The following is a 20,488-nucleotide window of genomic DNA, read 5'->3' on the forward strand; positions in this document are numbered from 1 at the left end:
GCGGCGGCGGCGCGGCGGCGGGCGCGGCGTCGGGGTTCTGCAGCGCCGCCATGTCGAAGGCCTCGGTGTCCTCCTCGCCGCCGCCCTCGTCGTCGTAGGTGATGATGTTCTCCCGGACGTCCTCCTCCTCGAAGGGCAGCAGCGCCGCCTGCTTCTGCCTCCGCAGCGCGACGAACAGCAGCACCAGCGCTGGCGGGCGGGGGGCGGGGGGGAAGCCAGGGGGAGGGCAGAGGTTAGCGAGGCCGCCCCGGCCCTGCACGGGCGCCCCCCCCCCCCGGCGGCTCCGCGAGGCCGGTGCGCCCGGGGCCGCTGCTTTCCCGCCCAGCGCCGGCCCCGCGCGTTGCCTGCCTAGGCCGCCGCGCAGCCGGAGCTGGCGGGGCGGGTTGCAGCCGTGCCGAAGCCACGCGGAACACACCGAATTTAGGGCGAATTTAAGATCGCCGCAAAGCATGCGGGGGACTGCAAAGGGCCCCGCGAGGGATAGCTGGGCAACCGCGGGGCGCCATCAGGGCCTCGCCCCAGGCGCCGGCTTGGCCCGGCGGGCTTGCGGCGGGGAGGTTGTGGCAAGGACGGGGCCGCTCGCCACTCCCCCGCCCCAGACCCGCGCTGGCATCGCTCTGCCTGGGATTTATGTCCAAAATCAAATCCCTCTCCATGCATCCCTTTTCATAAATCAGGCCATCCTTAAGAGGAAAGAGCCCTTAAAGATGCATATACAGACGTTAAGGCTTATGTAAATTAGCATTGGCGAATTTGTGCCCCCTCCCACCCGCCCCCGTGGATCTGAGCTCTGGATCTTTTTGGTACTTGGCGCCGCTCTTGCGAAGCATTATTTTTAGCTGCAGAAGAATCTGGTGAAACCCCACCATCCGCCTCCATCTGCAATGCATGAGCACTTCCCAGCATTTTAAAAATGGAAAACAGCAGACACATGGAAGTTCCTATTCCCAACTACACAATAACTTCGTTTCTGCTGGTAATTTTTTTTTTTTTACAATTGCACAAAATGTGTCCAGCTGCACCTCAGAAGAAACTCTGCACTGCAGAGAATGCCTCGCATACATATCCTCCAGTGCAGCTTCTTTCCCAACATCTCTTCTGAGGTCACTGGTGGAGCTAAACTTTGGCACACCCTTCCCAAATACCTCGGTACAGCTTGTCCATTTGCTAGAAGCCCGGTCTTCAGTTTGGACACCCACCCTTAAGGCCAAGCCTTTCCACACTCCTAAGCTGGAACCGTTACGGAATGATGGAAATTACAGTCCAGCATATCTGGAAAGCACCCAGTGGGGAAGGAAGATGCTCTATGGGCTTCCAGAGAGACCCTCACTTTTCTGTTCGGACCCCGGCCCCAGGATCCTCAGCACTTCGCTCATGCCGCTTCTAGAAGCCACCTTCCTGTTTTAAACCTTCTTTTCTTACTGGTTGGGGGGCCCTATGATGGACAGTTTGCTGAGACTCTGCTGCAATGTCCTGTACATTTGCACCAGTCTGGAAAGCCACCCCTGTCCTTCAGGCCTGACCGTTCCCACCCCTAACGCCCATCTGGGACCCCTTGCTCACCAAGCAACGTGCCGACGCAGGCCAGGATGGCAAGCAGGGCACCGGTGCTGAGCCCCGCGGGAGATCCCAGGGCCTCGGGGCCGCAGGAGGACATGGCCCCGTCTCGCCGGCACCGGCAGATGCTCACTGTCAGGGTGGGGGAGCCCGTCCGGGTGGGGGAGCCCCCGTCTACCAGTTCCAGCGGCACCATCAGGGACCTGCCTTGGGCCGGCAGGCGGGCGGCACGGAGGAGCAGAGAGGCCGAGTTATCTGGGAAGGGAAGATTCAGGAGAGAAGGGTGAGCTTCGGGCCTTTTTCGGATAAATGTTGAAAGGTCCCGGCCAGCTAAAATATATGAGCCGTCTCCATAGCAAGGAATACACGCAACCATGTTCGTATGGTCTTTTTAATGAGCCTTCAGTGCAATTTAACTTCCTTTCTCACCAAGGCAATGGTTAAAGGTTAAGAGCCATTCCAGACAAGGTGGTGGGGGGATCTGGTGGTTGGCTGTTTGATCTATAACCCCTTCATGTTCTTCCACCACTTCTTCTGTCTTTGTTCTTTCCACCTGAAAGGCTCTATGTGCCAGACAAAATAGCTGCATAATGCCTTGGGGCTGGTAGGCACCCATGTAGAGGAAACACCCTAAAACTGAGGAGGGAGCTGGCCTGCAGGGACTAGACAGAAAGAGAACTCAGCACTGTGTGTCTTTGCACAAATGCTAGCCTTTCTGGAGAAATAGCTGCATTGAGAAATTCCATTTTATTTTTTTCCGTTTTAAAAGCAGCCCAAGTGGCTAGTCCATAGGGTTGGGGGAAATTATTTTAAAGTGCCCAGGCCAACAGGGGCATCTACAGGTGCTATTTCTCACCTCTGTTGTCTCGCACAGTGACGTTTGGTTCCCTCACTCCAAGCGGGGAGCGGATGATGATACGACTCGCGTTCCCATCTTCGTCTCGGTCTATAGCCCGGATCAGTTGGACCAGCTGGCAGGAGAAGGGAGAGGAACAGGTCATGGACCCAGGAGGAAGGGGGAAAGGAACCCACGCTGTATCAGCACTGCCTCCTCTGGCTTTGGCCCGCCGCGCCCAGTCAATTCCTAAATCCTGGGAAGCACTTACTTGGCCTGGGACGGCACTATCGCAGACAAAAGGGTCATAGCTATGTTCCAGTTGGGGCGGATTGTCGTTGATATCCAGGGTCTGGATGGCCACTTGGACGTGGGAGGCTTGTGCAGGGCTGTCTGAGAGCAAGAGCGGGAGGTGGGAAGCCACACGGAAGCCGTGTGTGATGTGCCACGGTTGCGCCGGGGAACGGCATGCGGGCAGCACACGGCCGGCGCACGGGACGCATGACCCACACGCCAGGAACCAAGATCCCGGGGAGCGGGAGGAGGATGGGGCAGAGGGAAGCCATGCAAAGCATCACCGGAGCGTTTCCACGTGATGCGCGGACCGCGTGCCGTTCGTGGCGAGGCCCCCGTCATTTGGCACCAAGGCGGCGGCAGACAAAAAGACGAAACGGCAGCCCCCGGGCCGAGAGTGAGTGCCCCCCGGGGCATGAAAATGGCAAGGCCAAGGCGGTGTCCAGAAAGGGATACGTGAGGCATGACCGGGGCGTTTGTGGCCGTGCATGAAGCATGCGTGAACGGCCCGGTGCACAACCCCACATGTGCAAAACAGCAGCAAAACACAAGGCACACCCCCGGCCAGGGCACCGGTCCCACACAAAGGCCATGCGAGGGAAACGCATGCCCCCACACGCCCAGTGATAACGGATGACGAGGAAGCACACGGGCCAAGCGTGAAGACCGGCGGAAGGGAGACGAAGGCGTGGCACAGAGCAGCGAGAAAAGAACGCAGCCAGAGCAAGCAGCGGCCACACAGAACGTCACGTCGAGAGAGAGAGAGAGAGAGAGAGAGAGAGAGTATAAATGAGCAAATATTTGCCTTCGGTGCACTTTGCCAATACACACAAATCTGTATTAAAATATAAATTTACTTGTGAGCAACTCTGACCCACGCATGGAAGCCGATGCTCCCCACACACCCCTTTGTGGGTTGCCTCCACCCCCGGCCACCCCACGAAACCAAGCCCACCTGACCCTTACCAAGTTCGGTTGCCACTACGCTAACGTTGTGCCATGGCAACACCTCCCGGTCAAGAGGCATGGAAGTTAGGATCGTGCCATCCTGGGGATTGATGCTGAAGTAGCGCTCGGGGTCCGTGTGCGGGAGGATGGAGTATCTAGAAGATGGGGGGAACCTGGGGTATCAGGCTGTCATGGCAACCAGGTATAAATGCAGCAACTGCAAACACGCACACAGACACTCCGTTCTCCCACCCCGACTGCCGTTACCGGATGGCGCTGCTGGGCGAGTCCAGGTCCACCGCCGTCACTTTGCCCACCAGGGTCCCCGGCGGGCTGTTCTCGTAAACGGCGAGATGATACTCGGGGCGGGAGAAGGCCGGGGGCTCGTCCGCATCCTCCACACTGATGCGGACCGTGGCCACGTCCTTGAAGGGGCCCTTGCGGATGTACTGGGGGTCTATCAACGTGTTGGTGGCCTCCACTCGGAAGGTGTAAGAACGGCGGGATTCGAAGTCCAGGGGCTGCGGTGGGGAGGGAGGGGGTTTGATATCAGGAAGGAGAGGAGAGGAGCAGAAAACACAAGAAAACAGTTTGGCCAGGCGGCGAAGTCGGAACACGGTGGGAAAAGCTGGTGCCACTCTCTTTGTGAATGACAGAAGAATTTCCTCTTCTTCTGGGAAAAAGGAAATTAAAAAGCCGCTGCTGTGAGGCTGAAATGATGGCCCTGGATGGGAGGGTGCCGGATTCAGCCTGCCTCTGATGGGTTGGGAGCCATATGTAGCCCGTTCCGAGTGAGGTCAAACCCAGGTTCCGAGGCTGCCGACCACACGGGTGCTGTTGCATGAGCCGGTGCGCTCCCTTTGCTCGGCCTCTTCATCGGCCTCCGCGCCCACCCAGAGGGCAGACAGAGGGTCTCTGGGAAAAGGAGAGAAGAGGGATCGGGGTCCCTACGGAGGGGCTGGGTGGGAAGGGGTCTCCCCCACCAACCTTCTTCACAGTGATGATCCCATCCTGACCCAGGGCGTCCGTGTGGATGGAGAAGGCCTCGGCTCCGTCTCCTCCGTCCAAGATGCGGTAGGCCAGCAGGGCGTTCTCCCCTTCGTCGGGGTCGTGTGCTCGCAAGCGCCCCACTGCAAAGCCCGGGGGTACAGTCTCCACCACAGAAAACTGGTAGGAGCCTGGAGGTTGGAAAGAGGGCAGGAGATGCAGGGAAGAGGCATGAACATGTGAGAGAAGGGGCTTAATAATGGGACTGAGCGACACTGGGGTGAGGAACCTCTCAGTCAGGGGGTCGAACTGCATTTCAGGGAAGCTCTTGCAGACAAACAACTGAGGGGACAATGACTGATTCGGGGATCCTTCACTGCCACCGGCATCTTGCTCAGAACCCCTCTAGGAATCTGGACAATTCCCAGGTGGATTTCCACAGGAGTTTCAGTATTCCGTAGAAGGGAGACATTAATTTCCCTGTTCCTGGAAGTCCCCACACAACTTGATACAGAAGATGCTGTTACGTTTTGCATTAATTCATAACTGCATTTCTAAAACATATTATATGCTGAATCTTGTATATGACATTTCCTTTCTGCAGCTGGTTTAAGAGGTTATATTATTCTTTATTTGGATGCTTATGTGTGCATATCTGTTTGCCTGTTACATATTTGTTAATGATTATGGTATCAGTACCATAACATTCAGGAAATTACTGAATGCTTTGCTGTATGTGAATTTTGTACTTATGAGTTTTGTAATAATATATCAAAATACATTTAAAATTCTTAGTATTACCAAGTTCTGAGTTACAAACCTGCAACCTTCAATCCCCTTAACTATTACATGTTACTTATAGTACCTCAATTGCCGACACAGAGGAAGGAAAAGATTGCTTCTCACTCATCCCTGAGTGCAGGACATAGAATAATCAACTCAGGTTGTGACAACCCAGATTCAGGCTGGACATCAGGAAAAGCTTCCTCACTGTCTGAGCAAGAGGACAGTGGGACCAGCTGCCTGGAGAGGTGGGGGGCTCTCCCACACTGGGGACATTCAAAAGGAAGCTGGACAGACATCTGAGTGGGGTGGTGTACCTTGGTGTCCTGCAACAGCAGGGGGCTGGACTAGATGGCCTCCTTGGCCCCTTCCAGCCCTACTATTCTATGAATGCATGAATCTATTTATAGGACAACACTGTTAGACTTCGACAAGCACAAATCTAGTAAACCAACAGGCAATCTGCAAAATTTGCAAGGAGAAGGATTGCTCCATCTGGACCTCCTTGTTCCGCTTCAGCCACTTCTGCACCGTCCTCAAAGCTTTGTTAAAACCCGTATTAGCCTAGGCAACTCCTACAATAGGTATATTGTACCCCGTCTCTCCCAGTCAGGAAAGAGCCATTTCCACACCGAGAGAACAGCTGTAACAACCGAGGCCCAGTGCTCACTGGGCCCTTCCTACTCACTCTGCGGGAAGCGGGGTGGGTTGTCGTTGACATCACTAAGCGTGACTGTGACAGTTGTGCTTCCGGAAAGGCCCCCTGCGTGGCCCCCCATATCCTTGGCCTGCACCACAATGAGGAATTCCTGTTGTGTTTCCCGGTCCATGTTGGGTGTAGCCGTCCGGATCACTCCTACCACCGTGCGGAGAGAGTAGGGGAGAGAGGAAGAGAGACAATGGCTGAAGGACTGGTAGGGACAGGTGGCGTCTCCCCACCCACAGATTTCCCCTCCATCATCTCAGGTTGCCCCACCTCAAGACAGGTGGAGGGGAAGGCGGATGAAGCTGGAGACCAGTTAAGGGGACCGAGCTGGCTGGAGAAGCTGCAAACCTGATTCGACCGTTCTGTGGTCTGTAGGCTCACGCGATCACAATTCAAAGGCAGATATATAGAGGGAAAGTTAATGAAATTAGCTCTTCATGGGTGACCAGGTATGTGTGCTGGTTGGCGAGGAACAAGGCTATGTAGAGGTTAGACGGCCCTTTCAGAATTTAAGTCTCTTTGTAGTACAACTCTCCTCACCCCTGGATAGCGCTGGTCCTTTCGTGGCGGTCTGGCCTCTTGGCCTAGCCACCTTCATTCCCAAACACATCTTGCTGTGGTCTACTAAAGCAACATTCCCAAAATGCAAAGAAGGCAGTTGTGTTTTCCCCTGAAGGTGCCTCTTGCCACACACAAGGACGCAGGCAGCGTCTCTGTCATCCTCTCCCAGGGAGCCACTTTCGCATTGGCAAACCAAAAGGACACGGAACATTTTATATTGTTACTTCTTGTATTTTAATTTATGTTGTGAGCCGCCCCGGGGCTTCGGCGAATGGGGCGGCATAGAAATGTTTTAAAAAATAAATAAATAAACGTCACTGAGAAGAGGACAAAGGGCAGCCACTGAGCAGAACACGTGCGCTCGGCAGCGCACAGGCAGAGCGGCCGATTGAGAAAGGACGGCTGAAATCTGCGTAAGTCATGCCACTTTCCTCCTAGCGCAGAGGGTTGGCCACGTGCCATGTGGCCCTGCGTCTGGATTTGGACTGGACACCTCACCAGATCAGTGAAGGCTTCCAGTGCGAGGACAGCCCCTACGGAGCTCTTCAACCAGGAGCAGAAATCCGCCAGTAGGTCCCAATCCCAAGGAGCATACCACGATTCCTTCCCACCCCAGTTATTCCTTTCCTCGAGACTGGGGTGGCACCTGTGCCATTACCCTCCACCCCAAATCTGCCCCCCCAGTTGTGTACCCGTCTGGGGGTCGACGGAGAAGAACGGCAACCCCTCGAGTACCGTATAGACCAGCTTGGCGCTGTTCCCGTACGCAGCGTCATCTGCATCGTGGGCCGTCACCTGGATCACAGATGTACCTGCGGAAGCAGAGCAGAGGGAGAGAGATGGAGGAAGGGACGTGAGCACACCTGTGCTCTGAATGGGTGGTGGGTCAGAGCCCTAAAAGAGCCTTGAAGCGCCTCACCACGTTGTGATTTAGAGGAAAAACTCTTGAGAGGAGTCTACCTGCTATGCCCTGCATGAGTCCCTGTTCAGCTTGGGCAAGCCTGCCTAAATCAGCCATTCCTGTAGCAGCACAGAGGGGTGGATTTTTCTGAGAGGGAATGGCCTTCCCCAAGACCAAGCAATTCTTTGTGCAGTAGGAATCAACACACACCTCCAAGTTTTAATTCAAGAAAAACTGGAAGCCTTGCCTGGACAGATGGGTGGGATGCCTGACTAGATGAACTCTTGGTCTGGTCCAGGTTTTATTTTTCTTACAATTTATGATTGCTTAATTTCTACACCTCCCAACACCCAAAGCCCTCTGGGTGCTTTACAACAAATCTTACATTCCTACAATTCCTGGAACGTTCTCTGGGCTTCTTCAGGTGGCCCATTTTGGTTGGTGGGTCCAAATGTGTCCGTCGTGTGTGTGTGGGCTTCCAGCTCCCTGCAGCAACTTGCCGAGGCCGCAAAGCCACAAGTGGCATCCGAGGAGAACACATATTTTGGTTTAGAGATTTCACTGTACTAAGTGGCATACAAGTACTATCAGTTAGAATGCAGTGCTTTGCAGCAGAGGGCGCTTTGGCTGCTGCTCCTGCCGGTCAGGGTGCAGGCGTTACGTCCCCAAAGACTCCTGGGCAAAAGGTGGAATTATTTAGCTTGCCATACGGTCTTTATGCAGTAGACTCTCAACTATCCGGCTCGTGACTATCCGGCCTCTGTACTATCCGGCCTAGTTAAAAAATAACTATCAATGAACAGTAAAATAAGTTTAAATAATTATTGTAAGAATTAAGCCTACGTTTTACGTTAATGTTTTGTTTATTTTAAAAGTGTATGTATACATACTGTACAGTGTACATGATTTTATGTTTCCTGCAATTGTTAGATATTATAAAATTTATCTTAAAATGTGTACAACATTTTTATCCTTGGACTTCCTTTTTCGGTAATAAATTTTTAAACCATACAGTACGGTACATAACAAACATTTATAAAGTACTGGCCTGTACTAAGAGGTCAGAAAATATGAATAGGAGCGGGTTTTGGTATAAAAAGGGTGTTTTTAATGGTATGGGTGGGGTAGGAAGTGAGCATTTATGGAACTCCGGCCTATCTGGCTTTTTTGCCATCCGGCCTGCCCTTCCGTGCCACATGAGGCGGGATAGTTGGGAGTCTACTCTAATTGAAAGGGAGGTTTATGAGGAGGAGATGCTTGTATTGGATGGACTCTTCCGGAAGACAAGCAAGGCATTTATTAAGCTCTTCAGGGCAATGAGCTTTCCCAGCAACCAAAAGGGTGGAATTGTTCTTTGGAGGCAAGCCAAGGTCTTACAGCCTTTGGCTTCTTAGGAAGGACACCAGAGATAATTGCCTTGGAGTTGATTTCCCCAAGTATGCTCCTTAGATAAGAGCTGCTTTTGCTGCGAGAACTAAAACTGTTTGCTTTCCTTCAAGCTGCTTTGTCCCTCCCTGTCTTCCAAGGGAGTGGGGCGGCGGTGTTAGGGCCTGTGTGTACTGCCAGCCTCTGAAACGGGGGAAGAGAAACTGCATAAAATCCATAGCATTGTCTTTTGTTCTCTGACTGGGAATAGGAATTGACGCATCGCTTGCTCCGGCAACCCTGAAGGCCCATGGAGCATCCCCATGCCTCTTCAGGGAACCAGTACAGCCACAGATAAGGGGAATTTAAGCTTTCTCGTGTTTATATTCTGCATCCATATTTCATCACAGCATTTAATAAACTGTATATCAGCCTTGACACCAAGCCATTTAGTTTCATCTTGAGAATCCTTGACTCTGTAGCGAGGTGCCTCGGCTGGATCGTGCCCCGAGGGATCTGCATGGACCGCTGAGGGGCAGAGGCAGAACCGCCGTGGCAGCGGGAGGGTGGCGTGAACACCCTCCTTATCCCAGGGTGCTGGGAGTCGAACCAAGGACCAGCAGCAGGGCTGGGCCGTCCTAAGGGTGCCCCATTTCCGGAATGTCATTTCATTTATCGCATTTCTATACCACCCAATAGCTGAAGTTCTCTGGGTGGTTTACGAAGATGTAAAAGCATTTAAAATAACATGACACTCAGTGTAAAAATCCATTTCATGCCAACCTGTAAACATCGTTCACACACGGAGACGCATTTGTCCAAGGATCGAAAAGAAAACTCCAGGACCGCATTAAAACCTCATCCCACACTGCCAAAAGTCTGAGAGACACAACACTGGAGGTGCGGCTTGTGAAATGACGTAGGCCAAAGCTGGCACTTTTGGGAAGAGGGCCTAAAAGGACAGGCGGATTGTGTCCCGTGTTAGTTCTACTCAGAGTAGACCCACTGAATCAGAAGGGCCTTAAGTGACTCAGGACGGCCTTGTGCCAGTCGTTGGAACGGTCTACTTGAAGAAGGACTAACATTCAATCTCACAGAACAAGTCAAAGGCGCAATGCAAATCGCTTCACAGATTTGAAGCTGTTGTGTTGTTGTTGGTTGGTGTTGTGACACACTGTCAAGTCATCCCCGACTTATGGTGGCCCCCCTATCCTTGACAGCCCTGCTCGGCTGCGGTTGGTTCCAACCAGCATCTTGTAGCTGGTTTCCTCCGCTTCTGCTTCGGACTCTCCCCAGCAACTGTCTTATATTCAACAATAATGCAATGTAATATAGTTTGATAACATTAAAAATAGAGGCCTGGGGCTTGTCAGTTAACCCGGCACTTTACAGCTCCCAACACAATGCTAGAATACAGGAGATAATTTCCAAATGGGGCTCGTACTGCTGGCTGGCTTTCCCTCACATCTCTGCTATCTGTCTGTCTGTCTGTCTGTCTGGAACACTTCTAGTTATTTGGAACACAACATGAAAACTTGCCATGGTTTATAAGCCAGGGTAGCTTGCCATGTCATGCAAACCCACAATGGTTTTTTCAGAGTGGCTTAAGTTTGGTTTATAAGCTACGCTGACAACCCCTGACTTGTGGTAGGTTTTGTCTGAACACCCACATTTCAACAAGTACACACACTCAACCCAGTCTCAATCCTTGGGCGTGTGTTTTAGTGTTGTCTGAACTCAGCTCTGTCTTTTTCCACAGGGGAGAGAGGATGGGGAAGAATTGGTTCTGCTGAATTGGTTCTCCAGTTTCCATCTTCTCTTGAGTGGGGAAATAGCGAGGAAAGGGAGGAGGCTGGGGGGGGAATGCTAAGGCAACAGGCTGAACTCTGGGCTTGCCCCAAATCCAAGAAAACGGGACGTTTCCCTCCTTCCAATCAATATTAAAGCTTCCTACGTGTAAATAGGTAGGATGTGCCACTCTTACGATTGAGCCAGCAAATAAGAATTCCCCCATTAGCCAGGGATCACTAATATTTTTGCATTGGCAGACCCTTCTGGAAGGTTCAGAAAGCGTCCCGGGCACTCTCACAAAATGGCCAGCATCGCAGGTGGAGGGGAGTCGCCTATCCATAAAATGGCCACCTTGGCTGCTCAAAGAAACACACATTTCCCAGGAGTCAAATTGTTGAGATTATAGCAGAAGTACAAGGCTGAGGTGGAAATTGAGCTCCAAAAGAAAACAATGCTTTTCGACCCATATAGAAACATAGAAACAGAGCAAGTCAGAAGGGGTTCCTCAGGCCATCTAGTCTGACCCCCGTCTCCAACCAGCTTCACTCATGACATGCCCACCATGTGCATGTCCAGCCTATCTTTGAACACCCTCACCGATGGGGCCTCAACGACCTCCTGTAGAAGGTGTTAACTTTGGCTTTGCAGCATCGTACCCCCACCAGCTAAAACTAAAATGATTTGGGAGGCGGGAGGTAAGAAACGAAACGCAGAAGGAGCCAGGAACCTCGCCGGGGGTCCACGAGCCCCACGCCAGAGGCCTCCCCGCTAAACTCACCCACGTTACTCATCTCGGGCACAGTGGCATGGTAGGGAGCGTGCAGGAAGACCGGGGGGTTGTCGTTGATGTCTTGGACTTTGATAATGAATTCAGACGGGGGCTCGAGGGGCCGGTTGGAGGCCCGGTCCACCGCTTGGGCCAGCAGCGTATACTGCGCCTTCTCCTCTCTGTCCAGCGTCTTGGTGACGTGAATGTTGCCCGTCTTCTCATCGATCACGAAGACGGTGCCTGCCCCTTCCCCGGTCAACACGTACTTGATGCGGCCCTCGCCACGGTCCACGTCCGTGTGAAGCTGTCGGGCAAGGAGAGCCGGGAGGACGGAACGGGGCAGTGTCAGGAGAGCTAACGAAGCTGCTTGGCGCAGCACCCTAATTATTAGCGGGGCTCTGTACCCCGAGCCTAGGGAATTGGGGCACAGGCCAGGGCCTAGGAAAAGGAAGGGTGAAAAGGGGGGATGTGTCCCACGGATGCTGGCAGCCCGATCCCACCCGATCGCGCCCCCTGCCCTCGCCAAACGCTCGGCCCGCGTTTTCAGGGGCTCACCCTGCCGATGAGGACGGGCTCGGGTCCGGCATACTCCTCGATGACGAAAAACTGGTTCCAGACCCAGCTGCGACGGGACCTCAGCAGGGGCCGCTCCCAGCGCTGAGACATGTTTCCCTGGAAGGAGCCGGCCCTGGTTCCCTCGCCAAGGGGCAGGAGGCGGCCCGCGCAGCCGCACCCCCCCAGCCAGGCCAGGAGCAGCTGCAGAAAGCTGGCCATGGCGTCGCGGCAGTTCAGTCCTCCTGCGGTGGCGGGCACGGCTCATCCACGCTGCCCATGGGGACCGGCTACCCCATCTGTGTGGGTCTGGAAGAAGAGGGACAGGCCCGATATCAGGCACCCGGTAGGACGGGTGGCACTCATCCGATCTCGCCGTCTCCCACTCCCCACGTCAAGGACGGAACCATACGGATAACTCCTAGTACAGGGTACGGCCCCAATCCCCAGCCTGCCTTTTATCTGGTGGTGCCAGAAATGGGAAAGAAAGAAGCAGAGGCTAGAGGTGCGACTCGGCTGTCGGGGGGGAAATGTATGCCTTTGGTGGAGGCAGGTTTACCTAGTACAGGTACGCTGCCCTGTGCAGGTAAACTGGTCTGATTGGTCGTTCTTGCACTCCATGCTTCCCTCTGGGCTCTGCCGAGTCCATTCTGGGACGGAGAATTGCTCGATTCAGAATCTGAACCTGTCCCTCTCAGGTGAAGTGAGGATCGGCCTGCTCTGAATCAAGAAGTGGAAGGAAGCTAACAGGGAGAGGCAGTCTGGATTCGGTCGCCGAAGCTGAGCGCGAACACTAAACCTGAGTGAGTTGTTTGGGGACCAGCGCTCCCTGCCCGCCCACCACTTAACTCAGCTTGCCAAATGGGCCCCTTGGGACTTCAGAGTTCTCCCCTCTTGCCCAGGGAAGCCCCAGCTCTTTGTGCTTCCCCATCAATGCACAGTCACTCACCAAGCGGCTGGTCCTCATGGAGAACTACGCCAACAGTCGCTTGCCCCTGCGTGCCACGTTTTGACCAGGACCACCACCACAAAACTCGCTTTTCCGCACCTCGCCTTTCCTCCTTCCTCGCCTCCCTGCACTCCCCTTTAAAGCATCCATCCGTCTCCTTAAACACCCGCTTGGCATTCATCCATCCGTCCAGAGAGATCTTCAATATGCCCACCGCGCCTTCCACCTGCCCATCAACAACCTGTCCACGGACGGCATTTAACTATTCATCTAAGCCATCTGCCCAGCCATCCGTCCATCCGTGTAGATTATTTATCTATCCTCCCGTCTTGCCTGCATCCCTCCCTCTTGCTCTCGCTTTCTCCCGCCTGTGCGTCTGTTTTACATTCCCCTCAGGCCCGGCTCCTCAGGCTGCCCTGCAGACAAGAGAGGGAAGATGATGGATGGAGCGCCGGACGGACGGACGGACAGAGAGATAGACGCAGACACAGGAAAGGGCAGAACAAGCCGAGATACAGCCTCCGCCGGCGTGTGCATGTTTGCAAGGGTGTTGTCGGATAATTCATCCCCAAACCTTCCCCTCTGGGAACGGAGAGATACAAGAAGCCCGGCAAACATGATGGGGTTTCAGCAAGGTATTTCGACCACGCTCGTGGAGCGGGCAAAATGCGAAGTGGCGGCTGTCGTTGATTTGGGTCACGGAGGACGCACGGAAGTCCCATCATCCTCTCTGTTCTAGGACCCTTGACCACACTGCTGGGTTAACAGCTCATCAGTTGGAGTATCCTCTTATCGTGCCCACAAGTCCCTCCAGAACGTATTTCCTGCCTGCCTGGCTAGCAATTCCTTTCAAGAAAAAAGGAGGTCACAACCACATGGAGCTGGAAACACCACGATCTTGCTCAGGACCCCTTCTCCGTAGCCCCGTCGTCCGTCAGTGAGAAGGGCACTCTGCACATGCCCAGGGGAACGCTTGGCTCTTCTTTCCTACGTTCCAGATTAAGCTCTGCCAATGAAAGCAGAAGCTGGAGCTGGGCCCAGCCGCCGATTCTGCCCGCTCCCTTGCTTGGGCTCCACCACTCCGCCCCATGAGCAGCGCTGCCACATTTCCACGCCCGCTTTGGACGACTCTTGCTCCGCCAGTGCCAGAGTTCATCGCCCCCCCACCCTCTCTCACAGTCTCTCTCCTGCTCTCTGGTTCCTCGTTAAGGATGATTTCCCTGAGATGCCTTCGTTCAACCCAATTAACCCGCAGGGCAGCCAGGCCCAACCGAGGGCTGACCCGGCGTGATCGAGGAGTGCAACTAATGAAAGCCCCCAGCTGGCCCTTGGAGGGCGCCCCCTGTTGGGAGTGCAGGGACCGCCCATCCCGGGCCCTTCACTGCCCCCACCTCCTGGCACCCGGCGGCAATCGCAGTAATTCATTCTGAAACAATGTTTCAGTCACTTGGCTTCTCCTTATTGATCGGAAATGAAGATAAACAGCGAGGAAATGAGCAAAGCGGGGAGGTGGGTGGAGAGGAGAAAGCGGCGCCAGGGGGCACTGCCAGCGTGCGCTCCCCCCCCCCCCCACACACACACACACCCTGTTTGGGGTGTGCTTTGAGCTGGCCTTGGCGCGCCGGGCGGAGGCGGGGTGGCTCGTGTTTTCCGTGACGGGACGCAGCCGGGAGCCCTGCGGCTGCCGAGCTCCAATTTGGCACCCAAGCAGAGCGCCTGTCCCTCCCTTTGGAGGAATGCCGAGAGTCTAGGCCCCAGAGCGCTTTCATCTCGCCAGTGGGGTGCCCCAATCTGGCCCCGAACCTTCTGCCCTTAAAGGGGGGTATTCTGGATGGAAGGAAGAGGGGAATGGTCCTTGCAGAGACGAGGCTCGAGAGTCTAGGCCCCAGAGCACTTTCATCTCGCCAGTGGGGTGCCCCAATCTGGCCCCGAACCTTCTGCCCTTAAAGGGGGGTATTCTGGATGGGAGGAAGAGGGGAACAGTCCTTGCAGAGACAAGGCTCGTTCACCCTAAACGGGTCCTGGGGCTGAGGCGGAGCCCGGGATCCGTTCTGCTCCCTGCAGTCGCTCCCCAGCCCCGCCAGTCACTTGGCCGGATCTTATCCGCCCTACTCCATTCTCTTCCTGCAGAAAGCTGCCTGCAAGAGGAGCACCCCTCCCCGAAGGACGGGTGACCTTGGAGGCCCCGCGGGTCAAGCGCTGGCCGTGTGGCATGTCGGCTCCAGGGCCAGCCCTGATGAGAACAGAACGTGTCGCATTGCCCGTCTTCCTGTAGGCCAAGGAGTGGCGGCTTCCAAATGTTTAAAAGGACGTCACAAGGAAGGGGGAGAGTAGAAACTGGCTGTGTCCGCTGAGGCCGAGGAAAGCAAGAGACACGCTAAAGGGCTTGTTCAAGATCGGGGGCCGCTTTTCCCCTCTGAAAGCAGATCGATGTGGGACAACCAATCTGGGGAAGCGACGGACTTATATTTGCAGAGAAGCAGGGCAGGCCCCGAGGCCTCAAAATCCTCACTGGCGGCTTATTTCCCGGCAGGGCCGCTTTGGGAAAGGGGTGGTCCGGCTTGTCCCGTCACGCATGGGTCCCCCTTAACCACCCCGCTAGGCCACGAGCCTGTCTGCCCCTTCTTGTTAGCCCCTGGGCCTGCGGCAAGAGCAGCCAGCATCTTCCCAAGTCCCAATTCAGCCCCGGAGTGGCCACAGAGAAGCACCCACATCCAAAATCGTGCCTCTGAGCCAAACGGTAACACTCAGCAAGACCGGCCTGCGGAGGAGGCTGGTCACACACGGTGCCTGCAATCCATTTTGCTTTCAAACGTGAAAAACAAAGCGCTACATGGTCATCACACTGGGCGGGGGGGGGGTGTAATTTAGGCCTTGCAACTTCCCCTTTCTATCCCGCATTAGTAATATTCACCCTTGGACAGGAAAGGCCCTGGTGGGCTCTCAAAACCCCCTCCATGTGCGTGTAAAGAGGCATGGAGGCTACTGATTCATTTATTCCCCGTCTAATCAACCCAGAATTAATTACTGTTCGCAGGTCACTAGCACAGGTTAGACTTCGCCCTGGTAAAACAGACATGGCAAGAGCTCGCTCGAGGAATTCACCCGTTGCCCATTCTTTAATGCTCCTGGGTGCATGAGCAAAACCGTGCCTGATAGCAGATGGAAGAAGCTTGTTTCACACTCGGTGTGTTCTAGACCTGCCTCTTAAGCAAGACACGCAAAAGAAGCCCAAAGCCTCGCTCACAAGTGGGACGGGGCAAAGCCCTCAAAACGCGCTCTGTGAAAACCAAAATGTGGCCGGCCTGCACACACGGCGAGGCCGTTAAGCGGACGCAGAAACAGACGGTTGCAAAGTTCTGTTTTCGTGTTCGGATGCTTCCCCAGAGATCTGCAAGTTCCAATGCCAGGTTGAGATGGCTAAGCCGGTGGACGAAGCAGCCCACCCTCGCCCGAGGCAGAGCAAACCCATCCCAAAGGACGCTTGCCCACTAGCACTGTTTCTGAGCCAGTGAAACTATTCCAGAAGTGGCACATTGGGGGCAAAATTTCTCCGTCTGTGGCTGCCTACGGTGGGGCGTTTGGGCTGTCTTATAACTGGGCCACCCTTGCTGAAAATGCATGCACCTGATCTGAAGAAACCGGGTCCTAAAAGGGAGCCCACGGGAAGCACCTTTGGCGACTCCGGGAACTGCTCCTGGCAGTCACAGCGTTGGGGTCATATTTAAATGTTCACGCGCATGCCTCTTTCCAGGCCTTTTTATGAGAGAGGCTATGACTGTCATCTGTGGGGAAGGTCTGAACAAATGATGACAGTTCTTAGTTATGCAGCAGAACAAAAGTAAATGATTTGGTACACAAAGACGCAGAAAGCTGTCATTTGCTCTGGCTGGCAGCAGTTTTTCAAGCTCTTGGGCAAAGCATTTTTTCCTGTGACCTGGTTTTATTTTTGATTTGTTGGAGTCGCTGCGGATCGAACCTGCAAACTTCTGTAGGCAGGGCAGATGTGCTGCCAGAGGTCTCCACTCCCTGCCCTCCTTCGTGAACTGAGGTACCTGTGCCCGAGACTGCCAGATGCTCGCACCCTCTGAGCTGGGCATCCTGCCTCTAGCTGGTTTGGGCTTATTCCGTCTTGATGGAAAGGGCACTGCTTAGCTCCAGAGCACCTGTTTCCTTATGATAGTTTCACATCCCAAGGTGCTGCAAAACAGGTCAAGGACTCTCTCTCTCTCTCTTTCACGCACGCACGTGTGTACGCTAGCAACACCCTTTAATCTGAAATGGGGCCCTTGTGAAAGTTGTGTGATTTAGAAAGTGAAAAGCAGGCTTTGTAACTGACTTTCCTTTTAACTAAATCAACCGTGCTTTCTTGATGATGGAACCTCTTCCATTAACTTCCTATAGATCTTTTACTACAAGAATATTGGTTTGCTGGTCTGTTGGTTGGTTCATTAAAGCAGACGACACAGAAGAGTGGATTCTAATCTGCTTTAGGGACTGTGAATACGGAATCAGGGAGGTGGTAGTTATTCTGGATTAAAGAATGCAGGCAAACTAATCCGGACTGATTGTGTTTCTGGATGTCTTCTTCTGAATTAAGCAGTTTTGAGTTGGCATGCCCAGAGGTGTTGCAATCTCGTTGCTTGTTTATCCATCAGAATGGGTTGCCCGTTGTCATACCAGCCCTGTTCCTGTGCTTTTGACATGAGCTCAGGGCTCCAGCATGTAAAGAAGGATGTCATCCTATGCATGTTTAGAAGAAAGCAGTCCTACAACTCTTAGCAGTAACGCAGGGCTTCTTTCTGTCTAACCACGCACAGGACGGCATCCTAAGCAAACCTTTTCTAGACATGGAAATCACAAAGTAGGAACCGTTCATTTGCTTGCTTTCTCCTCATCTCAGACAGCCGGTAGAGACTGAAGAACCAGCCTGCTAAGATAAACATGGCAAGCCTGAAATCATCCATTTATCCATCATCTTACAGCTCTCTCTCCCTCTCCCTCTCTCTCACACACACATTATATAATAATTTCCTTTCTCCGGGACATTTGAGAAGTTAAACCATCCTTGGGGGGCCCTTCAGACGTGTGTACTGATTTAAAGCATTCACATTTTTATAAATAATATGGAAAAGAAAAAGCCCCTATAGAAATATCACATTTACACTTCGCTTTCCAAGTGTCAATTTTTAGTAGCTTCGGCAAACACAGATCTTCCACCCTACAGTTTGTAGATGCCATGAAAAGAGATCAGCAGATCTGAGTGGGGGACCCAAAGCTCCGAAAAGCACAATAACCCATCACATTTTTCCTTTGTTTTAATTCATTCCTTCATTCATCCCTTCCTTCCTTGGTTGCCAATGGGCACCCTTCTCTCCATCCCCTGCCAATTCCCCTCTCTTCATCTATTTGGTCTTCCCTCCAGGCCGCTCTGTCTCTTTCCTCTCCCCCTCCCCTCTTGCCCAAATCTAAGCGGATTTTTTAGGATTAGTTATTCCCAGACCCTGGGAGAATAAACCCAACAAATCTTATTTCGCCTCATCAGAAAATTGACTCCAGGAGAATGGATGCAGCCCTTGGTGGTGGGGGAAGGAAAGGCAAAGGGGAAGGAAAAGGATGGGATGGGGGCAATTCCTCAGGGAGGCAGAACTCAGGAATGATGGAAAGAAACCATGGGAGCAGGCTGGGGCCCGACTCTCTAATTCCCGCTCTCCCCAGTGCTTTAATGCCACTTGCAGGCGCAGAAAAGGAAAGGAGTCAGCAGGTGTTTGGAGGGAGAAGGGAGAGGGTGGGTGATGATGGGGGGGGGGGGTTGCAGGTATTGCCTGGGAACAAGGCCAAAGTTTGGGGGTGGGGGTCAGAAAGTTGGATTTGAGGGACATCTGTAGAACTGGATCATCTCTCAGGGACTCGACTGAGGGAAACCCCCAAAATGAATGTGTGGGTTTGGGGGATGGCTAGCTGGGGACAGCTCCTGTGTGGGGGTGTGGGGTGGCATGTGTGGGTCAGGCCCCATTGGTACATGGAGGAGAAAGGCCAGGCTTTCGGGGGGGGTGTGGGGGGGGGCAGTTAGCGAGCTATGGAGATGCTAAGCTGGGAGGGTCGCTTGGTCCTTACTCCGAGATGCATTAATCCATCTTTGAAGAGGGATACGATCCAGGCAGGGAAGGCGCGCAGGGGGGAACGGAAGAAGCCTCTTCAAGACGGGGGGGGGGGGGGGGGGGTTTGGGGGCGGCGCCTTGGGGGGGGCGCAAGCCCCCCCGCCCCCCCCCCGGGGAACCTTGGGGGGGGGGGCAGCAGCCAGGGGGGGGGGGGGGGGGCGGGGGGGACACCTTGTGATTCATCTCCTTCGCCCCATCTCCGTGCCAGCAGGTGTCCTCCCACGATCTCCCATCTTCCCCGGCCCCCTCCCCGCGCTGCAGTCTAGGACTCCTGGGGTAAATTTACAACCCGGGTCTGCGTGAGCGAAATTCCTAATGAGGCGCCTCGAATCCCGGAATGAGACAGACCGAAAGGAGGAGAGGGAAGGCGCGGGGGGAGAGCGTCTGGGAATGGGGGGGTCCTCGGGGGGCCCTCTCCTCCCAGACGGGAAGGGAATCCCGCCAGCCACGACGTTTGTCACCATCCATTCGGGATCCTCTCCGGACGCGGAGCGAGGCAGGGGAGGCGGACGGGGGGGGGGGGCGCAGACGCCTCGGGAGCCACACCGCGCCCCCCGCCCCGCGCCTGTCACGTCCCTAAGCAAACTTTCATCCCAGACTTCCCCCCATAGCGATAGGTGGCGAGGGGAGGGAAAGGGGGAGAGACGCACGCAGCTGGGTCTGGGAAGGAGAAAGTGGGAGAAACCGAGGCAGGAATCCCCCGCCCCCGCCCCAGATACTTTGCCTTTTGTCAGTTAGGGGTTCCTGCCCCCTTCCCGCTCCCTGGACCCCAGGCAGTCTAGGGGACCCCCCGCCCGATCCCAAGGAAAGGAAAACGCACAAAGGGGGAAACTGGCGTCTTGCTGCCTGGGGGGCTCGCCCCCGTGCGCCCCCTCCCCAGATGCAAGCCCCCGCCCTCCTCGCTCCCGCCCGTGCCCTCCGGGGGCTCCACCTTCCCGATTCCGTCTCCCCAGTCCAAGAAAAGTGAAGGGTCCGTACCTGGTCGCCGGGACTCCGGAGAGGGTCTGAAGAAGGGGCAGGGGCAGAGGTGGGGTGGGGGGCCGGGGGGGCAGGCGGCGGGGAGGCGAAGGGCGAGGGGGAGCGGGGAGCGCGGCAAGCCCGGAGACGGAGGGACGCAGCGATGCCTCCCTGCTTCTGCAGAGATGCTGCTCCGATGCGCCCCCTCCCTCGCCTTTCTCCGCCACCACGCTCCCCCCGCCAGGAGGAGGGGGGCTGAGCAAAAGGGAGCGCGAGAGGAAACGCGCCCCCCCCCCGGGCGTGGCATTCTCCCCACCCCTGGCATTGCGACAGTGGCTCCCCCCCCAGCCCTGACCCACGGGCAGCCCCCCC

The 20,488-nt window shown here is 54.8% G+C and overlaps 1 protein-coding gene across 1 annotated transcript in view; it reads right to left on the minus strand.

Annotated features, from left to right (window-relative positions):
* CDH24 (cadherin 24) overlaps positions 1–12,271 on the minus strand; it is a 15,753-nt gene extending 3,482 nt beyond the window's left edge. Inside the window, exons 1-11 of the mRNA XM_044420885.1 lie at positions 12,053–12,271; positions 11,507–11,801; positions 7,364–7,483; positions 6,093–6,260; positions 4,622–4,812; positions 3,902–4,155; positions 3,653–3,789; positions 2,664–2,785; positions 2,414–2,528; positions 1,564–1,812; positions 3–189 (exon numbers count right to left, since the gene is read on the minus strand). Coding sequence (XP_044276820.1) covers positions 3–189; positions 1,564–1,812; positions 2,414–2,528; positions 2,664–2,785; positions 3,653–3,789; positions 3,902–4,155; positions 4,622–4,812; positions 6,093–6,260; positions 7,364–7,483; positions 11,507–11,801; positions 12,053–12,271 — 2,057 coding nt within the window. The remainder of the gene's footprint in view (positions 1–2; positions 190–1,563; positions 1,813–2,413; positions 2,529–2,663; positions 2,786–3,652; positions 3,790–3,901; positions 4,156–4,621; positions 4,813–6,092; positions 6,261–7,363; positions 7,484–11,506; positions 11,802–12,052) is intronic.
* Between the last annotated feature and the right edge of the window lie 8,217 nt (positions 12,272–20,488).

Source organism: Varanus komodoensis, unplaced genomic scaffold (genome assembly GCF_004798865.1).
Source record: "Varanus komodoensis strain SLA01 unplaced genomic scaffold, ASM479886v1 scaffold112, whole genome shotgun sequence".
In the NCBI taxonomy this organism is placed as follows: Eukaryota; Metazoa; Chordata; class Lepidosauria; order Squamata; family Varanidae; genus Varanus; species Varanus komodoensis.